The sequence below is a fragment of the Lactuca serriola genome, chromosome 3, assembly GCF_051521515.1.
Source record: "Lactuca serriola cultivar US96UC23 chromosome 3, Lser_US96UC23_V15, whole genome shotgun sequence".
Classification (NCBI taxonomy): Eukaryota; Viridiplantae; Streptophyta; class Magnoliopsida; order Asterales; family Asteraceae; genus Lactuca; species Lactuca serriola.
The window spans coordinates 58,930,524-58,941,917 of NC_136410.1; the positions used below are offsets into that span (position 1 = coordinate 58,930,524).

At 37.7% G+C, this 11,394-nt stretch overlaps 1 protein-coding gene across 1 annotated transcript; it reads left to right on the top strand.

Moving 5' to 3' along the window:
* Positions 1–822: 822 nt before the first annotated feature.
* Positions 823–3,280, top strand: LOC145094456 (two-component response regulator ORR21-like). Its single transcript, XM_079032649.1, has 5 exons — positions 823–1,178; positions 1,584–1,988; positions 2,138–2,762; positions 2,832–2,883; positions 2,985–3,280. Exons 1-3 carry the CDS (start codon positions 1,148–1,150, stop codon positions 2,155–2,157), a joined length of 456 nt encoding a protein of 151 aa, XP_078888775.1. The 5' UTR covers positions 823–1,147; the 3' UTR covers positions 2,158–2,762; positions 2,832–2,883; positions 2,985–3,280.
* The last annotated feature ends 8,114 nt before the right edge of the window (positions 3,281–11,394 follow it).

An 11,394-nucleotide genomic window follows, 5' to 3' on the forward strand; every position in this document is an offset into this window, starting at 1 on the left:
TCAATGTAATATTTTTATATTGATTTGCATATATACAAATTTCATCTCCTTATTTTTTTTGCAGCTTCTCTTTCTAGAAAACGCTTCAGGTGAGGTTTGAATTCAATTTATTATTGTACTATCTATGCTTTATGATGCTTGCAAACAAGGATTTGCATGTTGGTGCTTCATAGTTGATATCCCTTATTTATTAGGTATTATAGGGATTGGTCTTGAAGAGGAATGAAAACCAGCGATTCATGGTTCAAACATTTTTCGATGTCATAGTAACAGACTATATATATCTGATGTGATATCGGTTCTTTGTTGGACCAATGTCTTCTAACTTGTTCACTAGACAAAAGGATAAAATTTTTGATGCTTTCACTTTGTAAGATGATATATATGTTATCTATTCTTGCAATTAGAACAAAACGTATTTCACTTTGTGATTCTACTTGGTGCAAAAGTAGAAGACTATGCTATCTGTAACATTAGCAGGAAATTTGTTGGTAACTCAAGGTAAAGGTAGGTTTGGCATACAGGGCCAAGCTAGGTTGTGAATTCTTAGATGATATGTGATAAGCCTCAAGAACTTCTAGTTAACAGCAGGAGGGGTAGAAAGTTCAATAAATAATAAAGCAACTTTGGAGTGTGGTGAAGTGTCTATTTCCGTTTTTTGCTTTATCCTTCTGTTTCCGTTATTCCCCTTTTTTTGCTTTATCCTTCGTGGGGAATATTTCCAGCTGGGTTGTGGTCCCAATGGTCCTTATTTTGAGGTTTATTCCCTTATACTAGGAGAGTATTTAAGGTTGTTTGCAGTGTAGGGTTGTTTATCGAGAATTTTGTTATTGCTCTTACGAACCTTGGAGAGACTCTCACCTCTATAATTGTGAGAGAACTATCATCAACCATATGAATTATTGAGTTTATGTACCTTTGTGAGTTATTCTTATTCATAGCTTATCAATATGCAGCAGTTACCTGAGGACAATATTGATTCTGCAAGGAGGGCATATAAAGTTGAAGAGAAGTCTGAAGAGCATTCCTACAGTAACATTTTCCTCTGATCACAAGTGTTTGACAATTGGGAAAAGGATGATGGTGGCAGGTGCAACCGGGGGGAGTTGGGGTTTGATTGCTGATGCCTTGACAGAGAAGGATATTCATGGTTCATATACAAGTGGAGGTTGGAAATGGTCGTTATTCATTCTCTTATATATTCATTGTTTTGTAATAAACCCATAACATTCCACATATGTCTTTGTACAAATGTGAGTATACTAATGTGTGTTGTAACTATATATAGTTTTATCCATTGGCCCCTATTTCCATATGCTGCTGGTATGCTTTTTTTTGTTACTGATTTCCCTCATACATAGCAGAGTCCAGCAGGACTCATCACAGACATGGCACAAGGAACTACTAGTCTTCTTAGTAATATAGTTTATGCCATAAGTGATGTTGCCACCCAAGTCAGTACATTTAAGCTTCTTGAACTCGTTGGCTTAGAAATGGATCTACCTGTCATAAGTATGTTTTTTTCATTTATAATATTCTTTTTATCTTTTATATAAACTAAAAAAAATTATTATTGTTTGTAGTGATGTCAGCAGATGGAAGAACGAATCTTGTGTTGAGGGGAATAAGACATGGGGCATGTGATTACTTAATCAAGCCTATATGTGAAGAACAACTAAAGAGCATATGGCAACATGTTATAAGAAAAAAATGGAATGAAAATAAAGAACATGAAAATTCAGGGAGCATAGAGCACAAAAGAGGAGGAGGAGCTGATGATAATCATGATAGTGAGTATGGTTCTTCTGTTAATGGAGGAGGAGAAAATGGGGTGCTGACGTGTCATAAAAAAAAGAGAAGTAATAAAGAAGAAGATGATTGTGAACTTGAAAGTGATGATCCATCTGCTTCAAAAAAGACACGTGTTGTTTGGTCTATGGAGTTGCATCAACAATTCGTTAGTGCTGTGAATCAACTTGGAATCGATAGTATGTTATTATTATTATTATTTTCAATTACTATTATTATTTAATAGATGTTGCTAAGGGTATTGTCGCTTTTACAATGGACGACCCTCTGCATAAGCTTTTTATCGATTTATATTTTCTATTATCATATTTTGTCACTTTTGTTATAGGATCAAGTTCCAGAGAATGATGTCAAAGGAATTTCTAAGGATAAACCGTTGTATGATCTATATGTTTCTTTACTTTAATGAGTAAAATTTAAGTTCTAAGGATATTCATATTCCCGTTCATTCTTGATTTATATATCTACATGGTATAATTATTTTTAATTCTTCCTTTTGCAAAAAGGTATGCTTTTGAGCAGAAGGAGGCTTTGCTTTCCTTGAAGAAGAGTGGCAAAATCGATGAATTATTATTATAGGTAAAACCAATTGACCATTTTTTTATTTTTTATATTAACTTTTTAAATTCATAATACATAACAAGATTACCTCAATCATGCTTTTTAGGGTAAAGAGTACATCTTGTTGCTAAACTCAGATAATTTTGCTGAAGTTGTGGACCCAAGTATCCTTTTTAAGTTTATAATTGTTAGTTTCTTTTTGACTTAATGAACTTAAGATACATATTTGAGTATGGCTTCTCAAATATTTTTATAAACATCATTTATCCTAGGAAAAATGTTATGAATTAAACAATTAAACAATAACCAACTATATGATTTTGGGATCCTTATGATATGTACCAGAGATTCTAAATCATCTTATCTAGAAGAACATTGAGTATTGCATGGAGGTAATTACTATAATGCCCTTTTCTTGTATTTAGTTTATTTACCATAGTGAAAACTTGACTAATTTACAGGTGTCACAAGTTTCAAGTGAATGGGAAGCTAGTGCCCTAATTGAGGTTAATGGTAATAAGTGATTTGTTCTTAATGATTTCTGGATTAATTCAGATTATAACAATACCTTAATGATATTAATAAACTTCTATGATATTTACAATGTCTTGCAGTATCTCCTTTAAGCAACAACTCGTTATTTCCCTATCTACTGATGACCCCTTACAAATCCATCTAACAAAGGAACCCTTAGTGGAGGAATACAATATTGTTGCTTCTGTGATGGGAATTAAAGTATCTTAAATTCTTTTTTTACAGGTCTGGAAGTTGAGTTCATGTGATCTTTGTGTATATCTTCTTAGTTTGTATAGCATTACATTGCAGAATGTGTCCCTTAATAGCAATGTAGTATTAGGTTATATAGTTAGGGAAAACCTCTTAATAACAATGTACAATTAGATCCCCTTAGTATCTATGTATTACAATTTTTTCACATGATGTTATTGCATGAAATTGATTGTTTTGGTATATATTTGTTTACATATTTTTGTATTATGCGTAAATGAGTATCGTAAAGAAGCGTCGTAAATGCATATCGAAAATGGTTACTGAAGTTTATGACACACAAATGCATGTAATCTTCATTTATGACAGGGGCTTCCTTGATACACATTGTGTGTCATAAACACGCACGTCGTAAGGTTACGACACGCAAATGTGTGTCGTCTTCCTTTATGACAGGGCCTTCCTTGATATGCATTGTATGTCATAACTGCGCGTCGTAAATGTGTGTCATAAATATGCGTCGTAAATGCGCGTCGTAATAGACGACGCGCAAAAGCGTGTCGTCTCTCTTTATGACAGGGCCTTCCTTGACACGCATTCACGCGTCGTCTGAGCATTTTACGACACGCATTGCGCGTCGTAAAAGGCTGTTTTACTAGTAGTGTTTATTCGGATCTATGGTTTGTTTCCAACCGGATCTGGAAACCTCATGTGTTTAGGATTCTAACTGTAGGATTGCGGTATTAGAACTAGCATGTAAAAGTTTCGGAGTGATAAGGATGATTTAATTATCTATCATGGATAAGGATCTAATTTCACCTTATTCGGTGTATAGATCAAAAATGGTAAGAACTAGAAGTGGCGTTGGAAACGCAAATGAAAACAGGAATCAACCACCTATGATTGAGTGAGTACCTGTTGTAGCTACAGCATATGAGCCAATGACAATGGCTAGTGTATAATTGATGATTCAGACGATGTTGGATCGTCAAATGGATGAAACTAGACGTCTGTTTCGGCAGAATCATGAAGAACTTTCAATGCCGATTGAACAGCTCGAGTTGAATGAAGGGCATTTAGAAGGAGGTAACTTCAGTGGGACTGTTGGTCAAGCCAACCCACCGTTAGTTAGACAAAACCACCAGGAGGGAGGAATTGATGGGCTTGGATGCAAGTACAAAGACTTTTTGACTTGCAAACCATCGACCTTCACTGGAAAGGAGGATCCAATCGGAGTTATGGATTGGATCTCAGAAATGGAGCTAGCCTTCATGACGTGTGGTTGCAGAGGCAAGTTGCAGACCACTTTCGCAGTACGTCAGTTCAGGGGTGGAGCTGTTCGTTGGTGGAACACTCTGGGAAAGACCTTAAGCCCTAATGAGCCACTACAATTGACTTGGGCAGGGTTCTTGGTGCAGTTTAAGCGCAAGTTCTGCTCGGCCCAAAATCTACTGAGTTGGAGAACAAGTTTCTAACATTGACTAAAGGCAGCATGTCAATCGATGATTACACTAACACCTTCACCGACAAAATGGAGTTTGCTTTGCGCATCGTTCCAGATGAGTTGATGAAAGTTGATCAATACGCAAAGGGACTCCCATGGGAGTACACGGTACCAGTACATCAGGCACCTACTCTAGAGGCCGCTATTTAGGCTGCCAAGTCTGTTGAGGACATGATCAAGGGAAGAACCGCTAGCATGGTTGAAGTTGGTGATAAGAGAAAGTTTGAAGGAACTTCAGGTTCCAGCAAGCAAAGCAAATTTTTGAATTCTGATTCAAAAAAATTTGGAGGAGGAAAAGGGGGCGAATCGAAATGGTGTGAACAGTGCAAGAAAAGGCGCTCTGGGAAATGTAGTGAGGAAGTGACCTACTACAAATGTAGAAAAATTGGGCATTATGCCAATAAGTGTCCGTCCAACAAGAGAGTGTGCTTTGGATGTAACGAAGAGGGACACATTTTGAAATATTGTCCTAAAAAGAAGGAGGCAGCAAAACTGAATATTCTGCCAAAGCCGAAGACGAGAGCCTTTCAGATGACACTTGAGGCTGCTAAAGATAAAACTGATGTCGCTTTAGGTACCTTTCTCGTAAACAAATTGCCTTCCGAAATTTTATTTGATTATGGAGCCAACTACTCCTTTATTTCGCATAAATTTGGTAGAAAACTAGCTTTGCCTGTCGATAGACTAGATAATGCATTATTAGTCGAGGTTGCTAGTGGCAAGTTTATACCTGTTAGTCTTCGTATGAAAAACATCTTAATTGATTTGAATGGGAATAAGTTCCACGAGGAACTATTGCCTATCGAACTAAACGGTTTCGACATCGTGCTAGGAATGGATTGGCTTAGCACCAATGATGCCGAGATATTATGCAAGAAGAAAATAGTAAAAGTAAACCCGCCAAGGAAAGAGTCATTTATGGTGTATGGGGACAAACACAAATTTTGGAATCATTTTGCTAATGAAATCCAGAAAGTGTTTGGCCAAAGGATGTACATCATATTTGGCATTCGTAATTGATGCAAAGAAGGATGCAGAGCATTCCTATGGTGTGTGATTATCCATAAGTATTTCCCGAAGAACTTCCCGGATTACCGCCTGATCGACAAGTAGAATTCGGTATTGACTTGTTACCAGGGGCGATGCCAATAGCAAAAACACCTTACCGATTAGCACCGATGGAGATGAAGGAGTTAATGATGCAACTTCAGGAGTTGTTGGACAAAGGTTTCATTAGACCTAGTTCATCACCCTGGGGAGCTCCGATGTTATTCGTGAATAAGAAAGATGGAAGTATGAGAATGTGCATCGATTACAGAGAGCTGAACAAGGCAAAAATAAAGAATAGATATCCGTTGTCGAGGATTGATGACCTGTTCGATCAACTACAAGGTTCAAGTTATTTTTCAAAGATCGACATAAGGTCAGGATATCATCAGCTGAAGGTGAGAGAGTAGGATATCGAGAAGACTGCATTCAAAACACGATATGGACACTATGAGTTTTTGGTTATGTTGTTTAGACTAACCAATGCTCCAGAAGCATTCATGGATTTAATGAACAGAGTTTGTAATCCATTCCTTGATAAATCTGTTATAGTTTTCATAGATGACATTCCGATTTATTCGAAAAGCCAAGAGGATCATGGCAGGCACTTGTGAGAAGTGTTGGAAGTCTTGAAGAAGGAGAAGATATATGCTAAGTTCTCTAAATGTGATTTTTATATTCGAGAAGTCCAATTCTTGGGTCACGTGGTCAACCAAGAAGGGATAATGGTTGATCCAGCGAAGACTGAAGCTGCAATGAAGTGGGAACAACCGAAAAGTCCCATGGAGATCCGAAGCTTTTTAGGATTAGCCGGATATTACCGGAGGTTTATCCAAGGCTTTTCTTCAATCGCTACTCTACTGACAGCTTTGACCCACAAAGGAGCTACTTATACTTGGAGTGATAAGCAGAATGAAGCATTCGAGTTGCTAAAGAGGAAGCTATGTGAGGCACCAATTCTTTCTCTACCCGATAGAGTTGAAGACTTCATTGTCTAGAGCGATGTGTCTAGGGTTGGGTTGGGTTGTGTTTTGACCCAAAGAGAAAACGTGATAACATATGCATCTCGACAGCTGAAAGAGCATGAAAAGAACTACCCCACTCATGATTTGGATTTGGCAGCGGTAGTATTTGCTCTAAAAATATGGAGGCATTACCTGAATGGCTCGAAGTGCGAACTTTTCACTTATCATAAGAGTCTCCAATATCTCTTTAATCAGAAGGAATTGAATATGAGGCAATGACGCCGGCTAGAGTTACTTAAGGACTACGACTGTGAGATACTTTTCCACCCCAGTAAAGCGAATGTTGTCGCTTATGCTCTCAGTCGGAAAGTCAATCTTGAAAGAAAAAGGCCAAGAGCGTTGAGAATAGAAGTTGTCTCAACAGTTGTGGAGAGTATAATGAAAGCTCAAGAACAAGCTTCTAAGAAGAATGACCGAAAGGGGAACGTTTGGGCAAAACGTTAGTGTTCAGTGTAAAGATTCACGAACTGAAGGTATTCCAAGATCGTATTTGGGTACCTAGGTCAGGAGGAATAAGAGATCTTCTGATAGAAGAAGCTCACAAAACCATGTACTCAATTCATCCTGGCAGCACTAAAATGTATAGGGACATGAAACCCTATTACTGGTGGCTGAGGATGAAGCTTGATATTGCAAAGTACGTGGCGGAGTGTGTGACATGTGTGCGGGTCAAGGCATAACATCAGAAACCATACTGGAGTTTAGAACCTTTGCATGTACCTATGGGTAAATGGGAAGACATTGCTATGGATTTTGTCAATAAGCTGCCTAGAACAAAGAATGGTCACGACATGATTTGGGTAGTCGTTGATCGCTTCACTAAGAGTACGCATTTCATAGCCGCCAATGAAAAATGGTCTATGGATAAGGTTGCAAATTCTTACGTGAAAGAAATTGTGACGCTTCACAGTGTTCCATTAACGATTGTGTCAGATCGTGACAGTCGTTTCACCTCGCGATTTTGGAGAAGTCTACAAGAGGAATTGGGTACCAAGTTGTGTTTGAGTACAGCTTACCATCCATAGACTGATGGTCAGAGCGAACGAACGATACAAATGCTTGAAGATATGTTGAGAGCATGTACCCTGGACTTCCAAGGTAACTGGGATGAACATTTACCTTTGGTAGAATTTTCCTACAATAATAGTTTCCACTCGAGAATAAAGATGGCACCTTATCAAGCTATATACAGACAAAAATGTCGTACGCCATCTTGTTGGGTTGAGGCTGGGGAAAAACAGTTTATGGGACCTGAGATAGTCCATCAAACTGCTGAAAAGTTGAAAATAATTAGGGAGAAAATGTTAGCAGCTCGGGATCGCCAAAAGAGCTATGCTGACAACAAGAGAAGACCGATGACTTTTAAAGTTTGAGATTCGGTTTTGCTTAAAGTCTCACTGTGGAAGGGACTTATAAGATTTGGAAAAAGGGGAAAGTTAAGTCCAAGGTTTATTGGACCATTTAAAATTCTTCAGAGGATTGGGAACCAAGATTACAAGCTAGAATTACCCAAAGAACTGAATGGAATTCATAACACTTTCCATGTGTGTTATTTGAGGAAGTTCACGAGAGAAGTTCCCGACATGATTTCACTTTCGGAATTAAGAATTGATGAGAAAAAGAGGTTAATTGAAGAACTAGAGGCAATTGTTGACCGAAAGACTAAGAAGTTGCGATGCAAGATGGTCAAATTAGTGCTTGTCCGTTAGAAACATACGAATGGACCAAATCTTACTTGGAGACGGAGAGTGACATGATGAGTCGCTTTCCGCATTTGTTTTTTGATGTGTGATTCAGGGGACAGAATCATCCTAAGGGGGAGAGAATTGTAACGCCCGTGATTCTAGGCTAGGCATTAATGATGATGTAACAGTCTAGGTTAACCTTTGTAACTCATTTTGAAATAATAAGAACGTATTACTTGAGTATTATGTGTTTATTGCTTAATTGTGTGATTTAAATGGATTAAGGAATAAAAATAAGCGATAAAGTAAAAATATTAGAAAAGCCCGATTTCGATACATGAAGTTGTAGTGGTCGTGGCGAGGTTTCTGAATATATAAAGAATGCCGAAACCCGAGTTATAATGAAGAAGCTATGACATGTCAAACTTTCGCGACAGAACCGGCACGACGCTGAATGGCGTAAATAGTGAATTTACGATAGAGCGATATTTAGCCTTAGTGATCTAAACGAAAATTGTAGAATACGTTAAACCGAGAGCGTCCATAAAAAGAACGTCTAAATCTGACTTCGTATGAGGAAGTTATCATTTTTCTAAGTTTCGACTTAGCGGTATGCAGCCCGAAACTCGAATTTTAGATCGAGTGAGTGTTAGCCGAAACAATCTAAACAAGAATCGAAGATCTCGTTAATAGTAGTTCAACGGTAAAAAGACAGGCGAAAACGGACGTCGAATGAAGAAGTTATGAATTTTTAATGGACTTTTCCTGTCCCGACCTGTTAAAAATAAAATAATAAAAATAAATTCAAAGTTAGCCAACAGAGTCTAAATGAAAATTGTAGAGCATAGTCTCACCTACGCGTGGATATAAAGAACGTCAAAAACGGAGCTCGTATGCGAAAGATATGAATTTTAGAAGTTTGGGAATGCGGAGTACGCCCAGCGTACTCATGGTTCATGGTCTAGGTTGGGCCACGTCGTCCTACTACACCACTCCTGTGCCCCGGGTCTGTATAAAATGTAGCATTCGGTCTGATCCGCTTAGTACGCCCAGCGTACTACTTGTAGAGGGAGTACGCCCAGCGTACTCTGAAGTTAAGTCCAGCATAATCGCAGGGATCAGTCCCTATAAATAGAACTTATGGGCTGTCGAGTTTTAGTGCTCAAATTCTTCTCTCTCATTCGTTATTGCCTCGTTTTGCATGCAAGTTATACCCCGAAGCCCCGGTATCATTCCTGAAACCCGAAGTAAGTCCCGAAGCCCCAAGGATCCCGAGAAGTAAAGTTTCTGAGCCGAAACTCTGCCTGCGAGAAACCCGGTTTTCAAGAAAGCATCCCGGTTTCACCAAAGAATACTACTCTTAGAGCCGTAGTGGTGTCCGGTCATCTTCTGATCAAGTGAGTGCATGGTCCCTTTCACATACACGATTTTAATACAAGTATTGATAAATGTATTAGATATATAATATGAGTAAGTGTGTAGTTACTTTCTGATAATACACATATATGAATTATACTCTATGAAATACGTGCAATGTGATTATATACAATTTGTTATGTGGTATGAGTATTGAATGAATATGTTATACAGGTTTTAAGCTGTATATCAACAAGTATATTTTATCTACAAATATGTTGGGTAGAACATGGGTAGATAGTGATGTGTGATGAAATAAAAATGATGAGAGGTCTCGATGTGATTGTGATCTAGTCATTCAGTAGAATATGGATGACGACCACAGAATTTTCTAGACAGTTATGTGGAACGCTGGCAGGCTCATAACTTGTAGGTGTATTGAACTTAGGTCCCTTGTAATAGTTGTTGTCATAGGGACGTAAAGTGAGGATAACAGGAATGGGTAATCGGGTTATTGTTGGTCGGTGAAATTAAATATAACTATTTATTGTGGGTTGAAAACCCTATATGCTTACTAGGCTCCCAAGCCTGACCCACTCAGTTCTTTTGTATTACAGGTAGTGGCGCGAGAGCATAAGTTGGGGAACTTGTGAAGATGTTTTTGTTTATAGACCAGTAGTTGTATATAACTGTGTAAGGTCGATGTTTTATTGTTTATGCTTTTGTGTCTAGATCGGAACATGACGTCCCGAGTTTTGATATATAATGAAAATACATTTCTTTAAGAAATGCTTTGATAAATCTTATTTTATCATGTAATGTTTTGGGGACAAATTCCGCAACTCTTTTAAATCAATGGACTTACTCTGAAATTAATTTAAAAGCATAAATGAAACCGCTGTTTTCTGGCCGTGATTTTGGGGATGTCACAGAAAGGTTAACAAAGTTTTCAGACTCAATAGGCCAATACTTTGTCTAACGTCGTGATGTAGTATGCAGTTCGAGAAATGTGGCAAAATCTTATGTGTACCCTATACAGGATGTTGGGAATTAGTATATAAATATACAAAGTAAGGTAGAGTATATAGTTGAAGAAGTTGAAGAGAAAGAAGTTGAAGCTAGTAGAACATGTTGAGATACAACTAAAATGTAGACTTCCTAGGATTGACTCTTATGAAGTAGACATGAAAGATATACAAATGAGAAGCAGACCTTCTAAGATTAATGACGATGTCATGGAAGGATGATATGCATGGAAACTTTCATGAGTTAGAAAATGATACATATAGTTGGACATCGTTTGTCTCCACACTATTAGGGTAAATTCTGGTATAGTGTGTCTTGTAAAGTAGACGCTACCCGAGAAAGAATTTATATAAAGAATTTGGAAGTGAAATTCCTATCGACCTAGGAAAAATATTAGGATATGCTAGATCGAGCTTATACATAAAAATAATTCAAGAAGGTGAATTTAAGAAATCCAATATATGTTTGATAGAAACGTGAAATCCCTAGTTGAGTCTAGGAGAAATTGTTATATGTACTTGTTTGAACACACTTAGGTGTGAAAAGTTTCTTTGTGAAAACTTTTAAATGGTGACTTGGAAAATTGCGAGAGAATACTTGGGACGAGTATGAGTAGGTGTGAATAGTAGTAGAGGCCTATACTACTGGAAGCACA